We start from the raw sequence: 19,137 nt of genomic DNA on the forward strand, positions 1-19,137 counted from the left end.
AGCTTTTTAAAATCCTGCAAAATTTTGTTAAACCTGCCGCATGTGAGAGCTCAGATGAGTTCTCACAGACTTTATGCGACGAAATATCATCTTTCTTCGAGAACAAAATAAACACTATTTATGAAAAAATAGTGGCGGCCAGTAATAGTAACAGTATGAGTGACACTAATAAGCTTATACCCCCAACTCTGCGAAAGGATAACGTACATCTACTATTATCCTTTCCACTAATTGATAGTACAGAGCTCCTACCTCTTATCACTCATATCAAGTCTGGATCTCCAAATGACCTCCTCCCTGCCAAGATGGTTCCTCCTCTGATTTCTCTCCTGGGGCCCTCCATACAGAGTGTTATTAACATCTCCCTCATCAAAGGACAGGTCCCAGCAGATTGGAAAAGAGCGGTGGTAAACCCAATACGGAAAAAAGCGGCTTCCCCATGGACCGACCTCTCCAACCTGCGTCCTATTTCACTCCTGCCATACATCGGCAAGATAGCTGAGAAGCACGTAAACACCTATCTATCACAACATCTTGAAGCGACGGAGGGCCTGGACTATTCACAATCTGGTTTCAGGCCGAGCCACAGCACCGAATCAGCCCTTCAAACAGTGACAAATAACATCAAAATGGCACTGGATGAGGGCAGCTCTATGATTCTGGTGCTGTTGGACCTCTCCGCCGCTTTTGATACGGTGTCTCACAAGGTACTTCTTGAGCGACTAAAGGACGTAGGTTTGGAAGGAGTGGCTCTGTCATGGATGGAAAGCTTTCTATCTGGTCGCTCCCAAGAAGTTAGGCTGGGCTCCCACAAATCCATCTATAGGGAGCTCAATAAGGGAGTGCCACAGGGCTCTTGCTTAAGCCCGACACTATTTAACGTGTATGTAGCTCCCTTAGCCAACTTAGCAAGATCATTTGGGTTTACCCCGGTGTCGTACGCCGACGACACCCAACTTCTCTTTCCTTTTAAAGATCTGACACCTGCAATAAAAAGATCTTTTGCAGATGGCATGAGAGCAATATCTGCATGGATGTCATCAAACTGTCTCCAATGTAACATAGGGAAAACGGAGGTCATGCTGTTTGGACAAGCGGCAACCCACTGGTCACCAGAATGGTGGTCTTTAGAGTTAGGCCCTGTCCCCAGCCCTAAAAGCACGGTTAAAAATCTTGGCGTGTTACTAGACCAGACACTCACTTTTAAGGACCACGTAAATCAGGTGGCTAGTACCTGCTTTCGGGCAATTGGGATGCTAAGGAGAGTGTTCCCCTATCTGCCAGACTGTCACAGGAAAACACTTGTGCAGGCATTAGTCATCAGCAGAGTGGATTACTGTAACGGCCTTCTACTAGGAGCAAATGAAGGGCAGTTCAAAAAGTTACAGGTGATCCAAAACACGGCAGCAAGGGTAGTCCTTAATGCTCCCCCCAGGACTCCCTCTCTCCCGCTGCTGACTAGGCTCCACTGGCTACCAGTGAAGAAGCGAGTGCAGTTTAAGACCTTGTGCACTATTCATAAAAGTGCGATAGGAGAAGGTCCAAAATATCTGGCCAAAATCTTCCAGCCATATGCCCCTGGGCGAACCCTGCGCTCTGGTAACCTGCAGCTTCTGCAGGTGCCTAGAATAAAAAAGTCCAGACAAGGAGGTCGAGCACTAGCCCATATGGGACCAAAGCTCTGGAATTCTTTACCCCTCGAGATGAGATCACTCACCAGTCATCTGACATTTCGAAAGATCTTAAAAACGCACCTATTCTCCAGTAATTGATCTCTCCCTGTTAAACTGTACCATCTTATCTGACCACAGACCATTTGAAGCTACGTTCTTTCTGGCAAAGCGCGGAGATACCCCTTCGGGGGTCTATTCAGGCGCTATAGAAGAATATAAAATAAAATAAATAAATAAATAAATCAGCAATACATGGTTTTAGTTTATTGCTGTGCTTTCCAGTGAGCTATTGTTGGAGGGCACTATACGCCCCCTTGTTCTTGCATACATTTGTTAGAAGGTAAAAGCATGGGACAGTAGAGGGTAGTGTTTTACACCAATGAAAATGTTGCCATTCCCATTTCACAAAAATCCGTATTTAATAATTATTGAAAAGCCTTTTGTTCATAATTGCAAACAATCATTAAAACCACATTCTTGCCCCTTATCGGATTACATTGGTTCTTATGTTGTCATTACGTAATGTGTTAATGGCCTCTCTATGTCCATTACTCAAGTTGGATCTGATTCTTCTCCAGTATTAGGGGTGTCTTTCATAGATTCACATGCTTGAATATTCCCCGTCGTCGAAGTGGGAGTCCCACGGTACATAAAAATAGCAATAATGCTAATATAACATAAGTGATAACATAATACATAATAAAATAGAGATAATACATACTGTAAAAACCTCTACAATGGTACTTCCATAGGAATACATTATAAAGAGAAAAACTCATTTGTAACATATCAGTGTCATTATGTTAGTCCAAACTGCAGCCAATCAGGCTCAAGCACCCTCTAGAACCTTCTTCTCAGAAGCTCAAGCCCTCAGATTTTCTACCGCACGTCGTGTGAAACGAGTCTCCCTGAGCTCTGCTCAGTTTTCTTCAAGTTCTATTACTTCAGTGGTTTTTTCTCCAAGATGTCAAGTAAGAAGTCTTTGTTTAGACCTTGCTCTTCCTGTAGGAAACTACGTTTGTTTGAAAAGGACCCCCACCAAAAGTGTATTTACTGTTTATATCCAGAACACAAGGTGGCTGACTGTAAATTCTGTAGAGCTTTTCCAGCAAAGACTCTCAGAGACAGGGAAGGTCGTCTTCTTCTGTGGTTGAAGCGCCTTCAGGATAAAGAGGAAGTTTTATCAGACGCAGAGAGTTTCCAGTCAGGCTGTTCTACTGTTGCTTCCAAGCGTGGCAGTGTTCAGGAGTTACCTTCTCCTTTTTTGAAGAAGAAAAAGATGGCTTTGACAGTGGCACAAGTAAAACCTACTGCTCCTGTGGGTTCTGTGTCTACGCCCACGAGACCTGGCTCTCACGCATCATTTCCAGCCTCTATAAGTGTTGTTACACTTCTAACACCGCGGTCGTCGACGGGCTCGTCGACGACCATTCCATCAACGAGGTTGGCTGCGGTGTCTTCGTCGACAATTACAGTGACGACGACGTCTGCTTCCTCGGCGTCGACGATTGTTTCGTCGACGTCTTGCACGTCGACGAGAGCTTCAATCTCCACAGTCTCGTCGACGATCCCGATTGTCTCGTCGGCGAAGAAACTGCCGTCGACGAAGAAATCATCGTCGACGTCGAAGGTTCCGACGATGAGTTCCAGGTCCTGTCGACGCTGAAAGCTCCATCGACCAGCTCGTCGACGACTCTCTTACCGTTGACGAAGGCTTCGTCGACGAAGAAGATGACATCCAAGGATTCGTCGACGAAGATTCCGTCGACGAAGGCACCGTCGACGGCTGAGGCAAAACGCTCGTCGTCGACGACTACTTTTGAAAAGACACCGTCTCTGACAGCTACATCGTCGACGGCCGCCGTAGGAACAACGGCTCGTCGACGGCAGTTTTGCCTTTACCTTCAGGATCACAGCAGGAACACACAGGATCCACGTCAGGAATGGGTTCTTTCGCCACTATGCCCCTAGTGCCTTTGCCTTCTATGGACAGTTGCAAGGAGTCTACTCTCCAATTGCCACCTCCTACTCTCCAGCCACCCTCACCAATGATGGCTACTGACCACGAGACGGAATCTATTGGGGACGACGATGTCCTTGGTGATGCCCATAGTCCATCGGACTTGATTATTAAATGTCAGGACACGAGTTCGGAGGACGATGAGGAGGAGGACGTTGACCAACAAGAGGAACAATATGTACAAGTTCCTATGGCAACATTTCCGGTATCTTTATTTTCCAACCTCCAGCATATGCTGGACGATTACAATAGAAGATTTACTCCGACACCTCAGGGTACACCAGGCCATGCTACATCAGAGACACCAGGGCCTACTCACCTTCAGCACTCTTCAGAGCAGACTGCCCCGTCCTGCTATCCCCGCAAATTCTCAACAAGTTGCGGAAGATGAGGCAGAGTCGGACAGAGAGGAAGGGGAAGTTCCCCAGGATACTGATGAGGACCAGGACCCAAATATGGCGGAATTCGATGATTATCGAATACAGACGCCCTCTCCTCAGCAGGCAGACGCCGGTGATTCACCTCCGGTTGACATCGCTAGCTTCCATGTTTTGATGAATAAAGCGGCGGACCACTTTAAATTACCAAGAGCACAGCGACAGGAAGACTGTTTTCTCTATGATTTTAAAAACCAACCTTATAAACAAGTCCACACCATACCTATTATCGAATTTGTATGGAAAGAGGGTATAAAGATCATGCATGCTCCTAACTCCTTGCCTGCTCAACTCCCTCGCCTGGAGAAGAAATATAAGGCTCCAGCTGGTTCCCCCACTTGTTTGCTCTCGCATCCTAAGCCGGATTCAGTGGTAACCCAGGCAGCGCAACGATGATCACGTAACCCTGCAACTCCTATCACTGCTCCACCTGATAGAGAGGGTCGACGTTTGGATGCGATTGGGAAAACATTTTCATCCATGGCGTCTACATCAGTCCATGCCGCAAATGCGTTGGCCATTTTAGGTCGTTTCGACCGGCAAATGTGGTCGGATTTTTCTGCGCTAGTTTCGCTGATACCGGAGGCGTCCAGAGCAGAGGCGCAACAGATCCTTCAAGATGGCATGAGGGCATCAGAAGAGATGATCGACTGTGCGATTGATGTGGCGAGTACTGGTTTTCGTATCCTTGCCAGTGCTGCGGTGCTCCGACGTCAGGGTTGGCTTAAATCCACATCATTTCGACAAGAGGTCCAGTCGAAGATACTCGACATGCCATATGACGGTGAGTCTCTCTTCGGCTCTCACATCGATGAGGCACTTGAATCAATAAAGAAAGACACCGATACGGCAAAGTCGCTTGGATCCTTGCAATTCAAAAAGCAGCCCTTTCGTGGTGCACGTGGACAAGGCTCGTCTTCAAGCACTTTTCGAGGAGGACAATCTCAGTACCGCCAGTACAATCAAGGAAACCAGTGCTACTCCAACCAGCAGTCTCATCGTCAGCCACAGTCAAAGCCCTATAGAGGAAAACCTAATTATAGGGGCTCCACCAACAAACGTCAATGACTTTCAGGTTGCGCAAGGAGTTGGAGGGAGAATCTCGCAGTTTTATTCCCAATGGTCTCTGATAACATCGGACCAATGGGTATTAGACATTGTACGCCAGGGTCATGCCTTGGAGTTCACAGAGTTTCCTCCAAATTCTCCTCCATCAGGCCCGCCACCTCCCCATTTCGAGGAATTGCAACATCAAGTTCGTCTTCTGATACAAAAGGGTGAAGTCGAAGTGGTTCCTATATCTCAGCGAGGGAAAGGTTTCTACTCACAGTTTTTCCTCATTATCAAGAAGACGGGAGAGTGGCGGCCCATTCTGGATTTAAGAGCACTCAATTTCTTTCTAAAACAACAATCTTTCCGCATGCTGACGCTATCGGAAGTCTTGCGACTTCTCTGCAGCGGAGATTTCCTAACAACAATAGACCTGCAAGACGCCTATATTCATGTGCCGAATCTCCATCAGCATCGCCAATTTCTGAGGTTCAAAGTGGGGCACATGCACTACCAGTTCAAGGTGCTACCTTTTGGCCTACCATCGGCACCTCGTGTCTTCACGAAGGTTTTGGCTCCGGTCATGGCTCATCTGAGTCTTCAGGGAGTGCAAATCTTTCCTTATCTGGACGATTGCCTTCTAAAATCCCCATCCCCTCAACAGCTGGCTCACGACACATGTCTCTGCCTGCAGACATTCGAGTCACTGGGGTTGACCATCAACATGGAGAAGTCACACTTTGCACCGTTGCAAAGAAGAAACTTCCTTGGAGCAATTCTAGACACGGACCTGTCAAAAGCCTTCATCTCCCAAGAACGACAACAAAAGATAGTCCGTCTGGTCACCCTCATCCGTTCAAAGCAGTCCGTTTCTGTGCGGACGTTGAAGTCATTTCTGGGGATGGCATCGTCCTGTATCGCTCTGATCCCGAATTGCAGGTTGCGCACTCGCCCTATACAGGAGGAATTGGACCTGCAATGGCGCCAAGTGTCAGGGTCTTTCAACGACCTAGTGCGAGTCTCGTCCCGCATGAAGGACAGTCTGCTTTGGTGGGAACAACCATCCAATCTAGACGAAGGAACTTCGTTTCTAGCCCAGTCTCCGGATCTAACGCTGACCACAGATGCGTCCATGGAGGGTTGGGGCGCTCATCTCCTGGACCTTTCAATCAAGGGCAAGTGGACGACGGCCCAATGAACCTGGCATATCAACAGGCTGGAGTTGATGGCGATCTTCCTAGCGCTCAGATCCTTTTTGCCAGTAGTGCAGGGGGAGTCCGTGCTGGTTCAAACGGACAACACCACCAGCATGCACTACATGAACAAACAGGGCGGCGCAAGATCTCAGCCACTGTCTCGGCTAGCTCAAAGGATCTCGGATTGGGCTCTTCGTCATCAAATTTCTTTAACGGCGGTCCATCTGCCGGGGTATCAAACATCCTAGCGGATTCTCTGAGCAGGTCCACGTCATCCACTCACGAGTGGGAATTACATCAGCCTACTCTGGACATGGTGTTCCGCCGTTGGGGTCATCCCATGATAGACCTTTTTGCAACCCCACTAAATCGGAAGTGCCCCGCCTTTGCGAGCTGGCATCCCCATCCAGAGTCCAGTGGAAATGCCCTTCTCATGGATTGGAGCGGCCTGTTTGCTTATGCATTTCCTCCAATCCCGTTGGTGCCGAGAACATTGTGGAAGATGCGCAGGCAATCCTGCCACTTGATACTGATCGCCCCTCGTTGGCCCAGACAGGCTTTGTTCTCAGAACTTCTTCTGTTATCCCAATGCGCTCCCATTCATATGCATCCACGTCCAGACCTCCGATGGACGAAGGTCAAATTTGCCATCCAGACCCAACCACGCTTCAGTTATGGGCATGGAACCTGAATACATCGAATTCGCAAATTTAGATATGCCCCAGGAATGCAGAGACATTCTAGCTTCTGCTAGAGCTCCATCAACCATCAAAACGTACAAGCTAAAGTGGAAGCGTTTTTGTCATTGGTGCGCTGCATCCGATATCCATCCAGTCAACTCCACTCCGGAGCAACTTTTGCCTTTCTTTTTGAGCCTCGCTCAGTCTGGTCTCTCTCATACCACCTTGAGAGTCTTTCTAGCAGCTATTTCGCGTTTTCGACACGATGGTTCAATGTCTCTCTGCTCATCCAGAATAATCCGACAGTTCTTTAAAGGTCTCTTCAGGAAGTTTCCTCCTATTAGGCGCCCTCCTCCGGCATGGCACCTCAACGTGGTGTTGTCACAGCTTATGAAGCCTCCTTTTGAGCCAATTCACAGGGCAGACATCAAGTTTCTTACCTGGAAGGTTGCATTGCTTTTGGCCTTAACATCTTCTCATCGTGTAAGCGATCTTCACGCTTTCACGATCAAGCCTCCGTATTTGCAATTTAAGCCCGATGGAGTGTCTCTTCGTACCAATCCCTCGTTTTTGCCGAAGTACCTACTGATTTCCATTTGAACTAACCTGTCTTCTTAAAGACTTTTTTCCCGGATCCAAGATCACCGGCAGAACAACGACTACATTCTTTAGACATCAAACGTTGTCTAAAGTTTTACATTTCAAGGACTACCCCTTTCCGCAAATCCGATCAACTGTTTGTAGCATATGGAAGGATGCGGAGGGGACACTCAGTGACAAAACAAACAATTGCAAGATGGCTCTCAGCAGCTATATCCTTCTGTCACCAATAAGCTGGCAAGCCTTTACAGTGTCCAGTAAAGGCGCATTCGACGAGGGCGATGGCTTCCTCCACCGCCTTGTTTGCTGGAGTGCCTCTACACCAGATTTGCCGGGCGGCAACATGGTCAAGTAGGCACACCTTTACCAGACATTACTGTTTGGATTCCATCAACGATGCGGATACCGCAGTGGGGCAAGCAGTGCTTCGTCATCTCTTTAAATAAGGTGAGCCTCTGTTCCCGCCTCCTTTTCTTTCTGTGATTGCTATATGCTTTTAAGCTATATGTTTTGCCTTCAACTTTGAGAATCTGTTAGCAATCCCAGTTCTAAGGAGTTACTGCTATCTATTCTATTCAAGCATGTGAATCTATGAAAGACACCCCTAATACTGGAGAAGAACAATTTTTACTTACCGGTAAACAGGTGGTTCTCCAGTATTGGTGTCTTTCATAGATTCACATGCGACCCACCCATCCTCCCCTCAGAGGCTCTCTTCTCCTCATGCGCTATTATTACTAGTGCTACGAAAATCTGAGGGCTTGAGCTTCTGAGGAGAAGGTTCTAGAGGGTGCTTGAGCCTGATTGGCTGCAGTTTGGACTAACATAATGACACTGATATGTTACAAATGAGTTTTTCTCTTTATAATGTATTCCTATGGAAGTACCATTGTAGAGGTTTTTACAGTATGTATTATCTCTATTTTATTATGTATTATGTTATCACTTATGTTATATTAGCATTATTGCTATTTTTATGTACCGTGGGACTCCCACTTCGACAACGGGGAATATTCAAGCATGTGAATCTATGAAAGACACCAATACTGGAGAACCACCTGTTTACAGGAAAGTAACAATTGTTCTTCCCTTCTTGCCCTGACTTGTGAACAATTTATTTGAACACGTCTTTGGCGGCCGAGTCACTAAAGACATCCCGATTATCATGCGGCAATGAGGAGTTATATGTAGCTTGCTTTTTGAAGCGAGTTAGGCTTCCCTGATCTATCTGTGCCTCCTTTCCCAGCAATGCTTCCCGCTCTTTCGTAGCACATATATTTCCATTATCCAGATCAGCCAATGTCATGAAGTATCTGCGTCTCTTGAACACAAGTCATGTTTTCTGTATTGGGCTCCCCTATTCTCATGTTCATTGGCTTGGGTCTGACTTTATGTTGATATCTTAGAAACGGAAATATGTCAATTCTACATGAACTGTAATCTAAGTCCCTCCTGGGGCAAAATTATAAGCCAAGGTTGTGGATATTTAGTTCATCCATTGGCAGTTAATGTTGTGATGATTTAATAATCATATCTCGCCTTGCTCTATCACCTTTCTCTTCCTATGTGGTGAGTTATCTTTTTGTCTTCCATTTGCTATTTCCTGTCTTTCTCTTCCTCTGTTTGTGCCTCTTGCTTTTGTTTTTCCTTTTTTATGATATTCCATTGTCCGTCCTTGTCTCAGTAACCCGTACTCAGCGAAAAAAGTGGCAAGTAGGTTTTTTTCTAGGTAGTTGCTAGCAGAGTCGTCTGATTCACCTTCTGAGCTTGATTCCAACATCAAATTGAAATCAACTCTCTTCTACAAGACTCTGTGATTGAGATTCTCTTTTTAACAGAAACTTGGATCAACCCCAATTCTGACCCGGACATAATTCAAACCCTCCCTCCGGGCTATCTTATAAAGCATCTGGACAGACCCTCTGGGACGGGAGGTGGTATAGCCATCATTTATAGAGATTACCTGGTCTGTCACCTCAAGGACAGCCCTGTTCAGGATTGTGAAAATGTCTTGTTCTCTATCCACTTACCCCCATCCACCACTCTCTCGGGTATTCTAGTGTACCGTCCGCCAGGACAGCAGCGATCCTTCTGCGATTCTCTGGTGGAAAGCACATCCTCATTGTCCTGTTTGTCCCCGAACTTCACGGTCTTAGGAGATTTAAATCTCCACTTCGACGACCTCACAAACAACATCGCCGAAGACCTAAAAAAAGACCTAGTCTCACTCAATCTCCACCTGAAAGGCAACCAACCCACCCATTCCAAGGGCCACCTGCTAGACCCCATTTTTTCAAACCTCACTAATCTAACGGTGAGCAACCCCCTTCCCCTTCCGTGGTCAGACCATTTCCTTATTCCTTTTAAACTCCAACTGCTGTCTGAAACCCCGGCAAGAGCCCCTCCTCAAGCACCCTCTCGCCCATGGCAGAAACTGAATACTGCTTTATGGACTGAAACCCTTGCTGCCTCCACCCCGGAGCTCGACCCAGATCCTTCCAGAGCCGATACGCAACTCTGTGGCTGGATCGAGCAGTCCCTCGACGCCATCCTCCCCGCCATACCCCTTCCCAGTAAAAAAGAGAACTCTCAAGTCCCCCTGGTACACGCAGGAATTGCGTGAACTTAGGAAAAATTGTAAAAAGCGCGAGCGCATATGGAGAAAGGACGGGGCCATAGCAAATAAAAACGAATATAGGGCCGCCTTAAAGCAATACAAAACTTGTATAAAAAAAACTCAGGCAAGATTTTTCGAGCTAAAAATTCAAGCCGCAGCTAATTCAGCTAAAGAAACGTATCGTATAATACGGATTCTCACTAAAGCCCCTGACCCCCCACCCCTACTAGACCCTTCGGGCACTAGATGCAATCAGCTTGCGGAGTTTTTTTCAGCGAAAATCCATACCATCCTCACTACCCTCCCTCCCCCGACCACCCCCCTTCCCTCCCTTTCCGTCCCTTCCTGCACGGAAGCTCCCGGTCTCCATACTTACGTCCAGGTGACCACGGATCTTTTCCTAACCACGCTCCAATCAGTAAAGAGCGGGGCACCTTCGGACCCAGTGCCAACCAGCAAACTTCAATTAGTCGCCACAACGGTGGGTCCCTCCTTCACCAACCTTATCAATGCGTCCCTGGAAATGGGTACCGTTCCAACCAATTGGAAAAAGGCCACAGTCAGGTCACTTCTTAAAAAACCCCACTTAGACCCCGCAGACTTATCCAACTTCCGACCCATCTCTCTCCTCCCGGTGATCAGTAAGGTGGCCGAACGAATCGTCAACCAACAACTCTCTTCTTACCTGGAAAAAAATAAACTTCTACGCAACTCACAGACGGGGTTCAGACCAGGACAGGGGACAGACACCGCATTACTAGCTGTGGTCGAGGAGGCAAGATCCATCATAGATCAAGGGGGATCAGTGGCAGTGATCCTCCTTGATCTAAGCGCCGCCTTCGACACGGTGGATCACGCTATCCTTATCCATCGACTTAGCGTGGTAGGAATATCTGGTGCCGCCCTGTCCTGGATCAAATCCTTCTTGGAAGATAGAACCTTCCAGGTGTCAGACGGTACGAGCACGTCCAAAGCGCTTCCATTACAGTGTGGGGTCCCACAGGGCTCCTCCCTGAGCCCCACACTTTTTAACGTTTACATGTCTCCCCTGGAAGACATTATCTCCCCGTTCGGCGTTAAGTCAGTAATGTACGCCGATGACACACAGCTGGTGGTGTCAATAAGCCAGTCAAGAAAAAGCCTAGACAACCTAGCAGCCTGTCTAGAGAATATCTATAAATGGATGACTGAATCATGGCTGAAATTAAACGGCGAGAAGTCTGAAATCCTCCTCCTGGGAAATCCACGCAAACTCCCCTCATCCCTCGTTTGGCCAAGCTGTATGGGCCCACCCCCCCCACCCAAAGCAGAAGTTAAAAGTCTTGGCATTTGGTTAGACCAGGACCTGAATTTCAAATCTCAGGCAAGAAAAACCTCCGGGACCTGCCTTGGCCTCATTAAAACAGCACGAAAGGTCCTTCACCTAGTCCCCTTCCAATCCAGGAAACTACTCATGCAGGGTTTAGTGAACTCCAGGCTGGACTACGGAAACGCTCTATACTTAGGGGCCCCCGCCTCGGTCATTCACAGACTACAATGTGCACAAAATGCCGCGGCAAGATTCTTGACAGGAACCAAATCCAGATGCTCAGCCAAACCAGCGCTCAAAAGCCTACACTGGCTACCGGTCAAAGAAAGAATCAACTTCAAGACCCTATGCATCTCACATAAAATAATGCAGGGGAAAGGGCCACCGATTCTGAGTTCCATCATCAAACCCCACCAGTCAAACAGGCAGCTCAGATCGGATTCCCTCTCACTGGCCAGCGCCCCCAGAATACAAAAGTCTCGTTCAGGGGGGCGACTGTTTTCCTATAATGCCCCAAAGTTGTGGAACTCCCTACCAATTTTTATCCGGAAAGAACACAACCTTCTTGCCTTCCGTAGGCATCTAAAAACATGGCTCTTCCCATAGTTCCCATCTCTTCCTTGGCAAGATAGGTCCTCTGTTAGCGTTGGGACGCCCTAGGGTAGCTACGCGCTCTACAAATCCCTATCCAAATCCAAATCCAAATCCAAATCCAAATTCCTCTGTCAGCAGTTCATGTCGTCTTTGTGTCAATGGAATTTTGACTGCTCTCCTTACTTATTCGTATCATCTTACAAAGTTTAAGACTCTTCCAGGACAGTAGTCTTGCTTTTCCTTTTAAAATGTCCTCTTTTGTAGCTGTTACCTCTTTCTTATCACTTGTTCATCATTCTCGTTGTCCTTAAGTTCAGCTCTTAGTTTCAAGTGCAACAAATGCAAGGTTGGAGAACTCCATCAGACTGCAGACTTAGAACTGTAACAAAAAAAAAACAAGTTAGCAGGCCTTTTCCATCTATGAACTCATGATCTGGAACAACATCCTTGTATCCATCAGGACCGCCCGACATTGCTCCCGTTTAGGAAAGATTTGAGGACTCCCGTCTTTAAAAATAATTATGCTCATCTTTGGCTCTCGCTTCAGGCTAGGTTTGAAGTATAGAAATAACATATAGATACATACATAAAGAAGCTGGCCTAGCCTACACTAACGTTTGAATACTTTTGAAAAAACTCTTGTGAAAATGTTCATGGGAGAGTTGAGAATGGTTATCCCACGAGAGCACCCCTGGCATCCAGTTAAGATTTTAATGTTGTCTTATCAAGTGTAACAATTCCACCTTTTAAGTCACCACATCACTGCAAGCCTTAATGTAGATAGTTGTGTACCTAGTAGCAGTCACTTCCTCAAACAGTTAGCAAACTCCACACCCCATAGGTAGATGAGCAGTTCCTGCAAGTTTACAAAGTCAAAGTTAAATATGCATCCAGTGTTAAACATGCACTCATGCTCTACATTATCAGAATTGAAAATGTATGAAAAATAAGACGTTTTTTTACCAGCACAATTTGGCATATGGTTTTCTACTCGTGCGGAGACTAGTGGTGGGCGGAATTTGTGTAGTTTTGTTACACAAAACTCAGCAAAAAAAATCTCCTTGAGCACACAGAGATCTGCGAACACGCGGAGTTGCTTCTTCTGCCCGTTCACAATGCTTTTTTCCTGTTCGCGAACGCTGACTGCGTGCTCGGGGGGAAATATCTCGCGAACACACATTTTGAAAGCGCGAACAAGCAAAAAATACCACGAAGCCGCAGATCACGGAAGTTTTGGCAATTCCACGTTTTACACGGAACTCGAAAATACCCAAATTCCACAAATTCCGCAAGCGGAACTGAATTTTCCGCCCAGTCCTAGTGGAGACACCACATAGAAATATCATAGGCTGAGTCCACGTGTGACAAAGATGCAACCGTGGCTTTTTTACCCAACATAGCTCTAGTAGATATTTGTAAAGCAGAAACATGTGGTTCTGTGCATCCTTTCATAAAATATTTCTCTGGTGACATCAATGCAAGGAAGAAGCCCAGAAGTGCTTAATTGTTCTAAGCATATTAGTAACTCAATTAGCCATTCTTTCCTTTCAAACAATCAATCAATCAGCGGTTTATAGAGCACGCTACTCACCCGCGAGGGTCTCAAGGCGCTGGGGGAACGGGGGTGGGAGGGAGCAGCTCCGGGTCAGTCGAAAAGCCAGGTCTTGAGGTACTTCCTGAACATGTGGAGCCTTGGGGAGCGTCTGATGTTGACCGGGAGCTCGTTCCAGGATTTTGCTGCGATGTAGGAGAAGACTCTCTCGCTGGTTCTGTTTCTGCGGATGCGGGGGACCTCTGCCAGGACGCGGTCAGTGGAGCAGAGGTTCCTCTTCGGTACCTGGAGACACACTCGGTCGTTGAGGAATGTGGGTCTGATGTTGTTGAGTGATTTGTAGGCGTGGGTGAGGAGTTTGAAGATTATCCTCTTCTCGACGGGGAGCAAGTGGAGGCTTCATAGGTGTTGGGTCATATGTTCGTGGCGTGGTGTCCCTAGAATGAGCCTGGCTGCGGCGTTCTTGACCGTACAGATTCTTTTAAGTTATTGCACAACCTGTGATGTGCCACAGATGCTGCAAATGGAAAATGTTACTCTCTTGCAAATACTGTCAATTTGTCATGTTGACGGCTCACATGCATCACCCACTTGCTGTATGGTTGGAAAGTATATAGGTTGCTCAGATTAAGCAGTTTATTTTTTTTATTGTACACATATAAGCAGTTGTACTCCGATGGAGAACATAACACAATGATTTTAATTGGAGTCTGCGCGCTGATGCAGTAGGCCTTTCTTGTATGGGATTACAAGTCGTTCTCCAGATCAAAACTCAATCTTTAAATAATTTTTTTTTAGTAGTCAGAACCCTACCCATGAGAGATCACCACATGTGAACTGTAGTACTACAAGCAACAAATGATTGTTTACAGGTAGTAACATTTTCTTTCCTTCCTAGATATTACTGTCCACATTTCTCATATTATAACCGTGCATTTCTTTCAAGAAATATTTCCCATGTATAATTTTCAGTGTTCTTTTCATTCTGCAGCACAGCAGTCGCAGACAGAAAGTATGAATGGGAAAGAGAAGCTTAAAGCATCTGGAGGAAGGAAGAATTTTGCTTATAAAATGAATGATAGAAAACACCAAGGAATACACATGAGGGAGAATTTTAACAATAAAACACTACTTGCAAGGCAGAAAAGAATAAGCACCAGCCTAAGAGCTTTTGCCTGTGCTGAGTGTGAGAAGACATTTACTGGAAAGACGCGTCTTTTACTGCATGAACAAACACACACAGATCGGTATCCCTACACTGAGCATGAAATGAGGTTTGCTGATAAGGCAACACATGAAAAAACTCACAGTGGAGAGCGGCCCTTTCACTGCAATATCTGTGAGAAAAGTTTTACTCAGAAGGGACATCTTCTAAAACATCAAAGAATACACACAGGAGGGAGACCTTATCACTGCACTCTGTGTTCCAAGAGTTTTTCTCGGAAGGGGACCCTTGTACGGCATCAAAGCGTGCACACAGGAGAGAGGCCTTATCACTGCACTGTGTGTTCCAAACCCTTTTCTCAGAAGACATACCTTGTACTACATCAAAGAACTCACACAGGAGAGAGGCCTTATCACTGCACTGTGTGTTCCAAGTGCTTTGCTCGTCAGACAAACCTTGTGCTGCATCAAAGAACTCACACAGGAGAGCGGCCTTATCACTGCACTGTGTGTGAGAAGAGGTTTTGTCGGAAGGCGACACTTGTACGGCATCAAAGCATACACACAGGACAGAGGCTTTATCCCTGCACTGTGTGTAGCAAGAGCTTTGATCTTAAGGCAACGCTTGTACGCCATCAAAGCGTACACACAGGAGAGAGGCTTTATAACTGCACTGTGTGTTCCAAGAGGTTTTCTCAGAAGGCGACCCTTGTATGCCATCAAGTCACACACACAGGACAGAGGCTTTATCACTGCACTGTGTGTAGCAAGAGCTTTGATCTTAAGGCAAGCCTTGTACGCCATCAAAGAGCACACAGGCGACGGCCATGACGCCGCACGGGATATGGAAGCTGCTGTAAACAAAAGGTGGTGCTCAGCAACCTCAAGTAACACATACAAGATGGAAGCCTTCTCGAAGCACTTCCAAAAAACCTTCATTTAAAAAAAAGAAATGTGATCTTTTACATCATCTAAGAATCTACAGCTGAAGTTAGACCTCCTATGACATCTAATGATCCTTCCGGGCTGAGTTCCTCCCTTTTCTCTGAATGTCAGAAGAGCTTTGAGTTAAAGGACAAACTCTAACGTTCGCAGTGCCTCCAAACAGAATGTAGGTTCTTCAACGTCACTAACGTCACTTCACCAAGCAACGAACTTCACAGAGGCTGATTCACTGCGAATTAAACCTGTCCGACTCTCATGAAATGTGTGCAGTGTTGAGGACATGTTACCAAGAGTGGATCATAAACTATCCTGATAGACATAACTTCTAGGATTCAACAAACAATTATTGAAAGACCGGAGTACATGGGAAAAAGAAACTAGGAGAAGAAATAGGAATCAAAAACCACTTGAGGACAAAAAAAATATAAACTCCTTTCATCACTAATGCAGGAACATCTACTCCCTATCAGTATCTTCAGACCGGCTGTGTAAATATTCTGTACAACTCATCCAGGCCGAGAGATCAAAGAGGATTCATGGCTGTCCAGATTCTAACAACTTACAAAGGTGGCACCAACCATATAATTCTGCAGTTTCAACTGCCGAGACCGTTACACAATTTGTATTGTTTTGAGATGGTTTATTCTGGTGAGAATTTTTTTTTGGGGGATAATCAATTTTATTATCATTTTGTAAAACAAACAAAAAGACAGCATACATCTTACACAGTAAAGCCAATTCCATCTCCAACAGACAGTAAATAAAAAACAGTGTTAGGGCAGGAGTATTTATGCAAGCCACCCAAACAGGAAAGAAACACCCCGTTACACGGGAGAGCCAAAGCTGGCAATTTAAAACAGTAGGTTCAGCCATTTGCCCCAAACCCTATGGAACCTTTCTGGAGAACCATGTCTCTGAAAGAGGGGTTCCTCCTGGGCCCGCACCAGTCCACTCCTGGCGCCACTTTCACAGGGTAGGGGGGTTGGGCTGGGCCCAGGCCGCTGCAATATTTCATTTAGCCACAGCGACCGCCGTTCCCAGAAAATGTTTGTCTGCTCTAGAGCCGTCCAAACCATCAAATACACGCAGGAGAAGACGTAAGGGATCGTGTGGAACCTGCCAACCCAAGGTCTGTGTGAGCTCAGATTCCACCTCGGACCAGAATGGGTCAAGACCTGGGCAAAGCAGACCATATGGTAGAAGTCGGCCAGGGTTTGGCCACTATATTGGTGAAAATTAAATACCCAAAAACTAACTTTCACATACAATACAAAATAAAGCAGATTGTCAGATAAAGACACTGTAAGGAGTATTTCATTGCATGCTGTGATGTGTTTTGTGAGGTCAGTTGTGTCCTGTTCTAGTGTGAGGGGTGAGATTGACAACTAGACAAAGGACACTGCCACAGTGAGCTGTTTGCCAATAAAACTTTGCTAATAAACTAGTCTGCCTGCCCGTTTCATGTGGCGATGAGACGGGAAATACTTCAAACTCATCAGGGCGTTCAGAGTGTCTATTTCTAGCCTGGTGATTAGTCTGTCCTGGAAGAGGGTGGGCAGGAACTTACGCTGCCCTGCAGCCCTCCCACCACCAGCCCCTCAGATGTGAGGTATTCCAGTGTGTAGTTCACTCCATCACTGTGTTTATTAGAGTAATGCAAGTACAATTTGCATTGTTGATGTTTCCAAAGACAACTTTTGACATTTAATAGTGTAATTGCTTTGGGAACACCTTTGTCTCTTGGACCTTTTCCTTCACTGAGCGTATTGGTTGGTTTAAAATAGTCTGATAACTCTGGACTCTCTGCCATCTGTGAGCGCACAAGGCTTGCCTCCAAACCATTATATCGAAGCAACAGCACTAGTGTATGGAGTCTGAAGCATCCTTGTGAACGCTGTCTCCCCCACAAGATCCACCCGTGGTCATCTGTGACCATGAGCTCTCCCTCCTTTTAGCCACACTGCATGTGACCATGGAGCAAGAGACAGACTGATGCCTGGTGCTAGGTTTTGTGCGAGGCTCCTATGGAGTCACTCAGATTCCAGTGCCCAGGTTGCCACCCACATTTGGGTGAGTGCTCGGAGCTTGCTGTGGTTGGTAGCAAGCCCTGGATCTGCAGTGACATGTGTAGGTCTCCAGGAATGAACAAAGTGGTAACGGTGGCATGTATGCATGTGTGTGCAATGGTGAGATGCCATGGGTGTTAAGTGAATGATGAGAGTAGGAATTGGGGGCCTCAGCTGAAGCTGTGATACTGGATTATTGTCACGAGCAAGTCAGTGGGTCACAAGATTGTTACAGCTGCGTTTGCACAATTACGGCATATCAGCCTGACATAAAACTTAATTCTGCTTACATAGGCCATAAAAGTACAAGTTACCAGCCTATTAGACTCAAAATTCATTTAATAAAACACATATATAAACACATTCAAGATCTCAAAAAATATAAACATGGAATAAAATGTCGATAACTTAAATCCCACGACCAAGACCAAAGCCCAACCATTAGCAGTATCTGTTCCTAATTATAAGTGACCCTCTAATGAAACTGATCTCAGCAAAGCAAATCTCAGGTGCGTCGAGGTGCTGCAGAAATCTAAAACCTCCCTGAAAAGAATTAAAACCATGGGGAAATATACAAACGGGTTCTCACTGATTTATAAAGTGCTCAGAAAAGCAGAAAGGGCGATGTGCTTTCCCGATCCTGGCAGCCGACCTTCCGCTCCTCAACCTGCCGATCCGGGCATTAGCGGTCCAGCGCACGTCTCATGATTCCCTCGTGGCCGGCTTATCTCAACCCCCGACCCGTCCAGCTCATGCAGTCATGACCAATTGGAATCCTATTAATCCTCAATCATTGTGTATTGACCGAGCGGTATCCTTATAGCAAATCCGCCTGGATTCCCTAGACCTTGGCGACATCAGCCCTCGTATTCACCCTCAAGGCATTGTTAATTTTCAGGCGTATGTAAATTTCCGTCCTGATGATGATCTATGTACCTCGTTATAGATCAAAACGTTGTCGACTCTTTTAGACTGATTGCATGTTAAACACATTCGTTAAAACTTGTGAATTTTTGTCTATGTCTTTACAAAGCTTGCCCTCATGATTCATGTATTGGCGATAAGCTCTTTTTCGTTATATAAATTCTGTGACTTGACTTGACTTCGTGCCTGAAAATGTTTTGTGTAAGTGTTATTGTCTCTTTGTTTTGAACCTTGAAGGATACAGGATTGTGTCCCACTCTATATCTCGAACTTTAGCAGTGATTGTTTGTATCTATTAAATCATACCATG

At 46.1% G+C, this 19,137-nt stretch overlaps 1 protein-coding gene across 1 annotated transcript in view; it reads left to right on the plus strand.

Moving 5' to 3' along the window:
* The window catches only part of LOC144760140 (uncharacterized), a 42,947-nt gene extending 25,665 nt beyond the window's left edge, over positions 1-17,282 (plus strand). Inside the window, exon 3 of the mRNA XM_078646519.1 lies at positions 14,720-17,282. Coding sequence (XP_078502645.1) covers positions 14,720-15,723 — 1,004 coding nt within the window. The 3' untranslated portion in view covers positions 15,724-17,282. The remainder of the gene's footprint in view (positions 1-14,719) is intronic.
* The last annotated feature ends 1,855 nt before the right edge of the window (positions 17,283-19,137 follow it).

This window comes from Lissotriton helveticus, chromosome 1_1 (genome assembly GCF_964261635.1).
Source record: "Lissotriton helveticus chromosome 1_1, aLisHel1.1, whole genome shotgun sequence".
In the NCBI taxonomy this organism is placed as follows: Eukaryota; Metazoa; Chordata; class Amphibia; order Caudata; family Salamandridae; genus Lissotriton; species Lissotriton helveticus.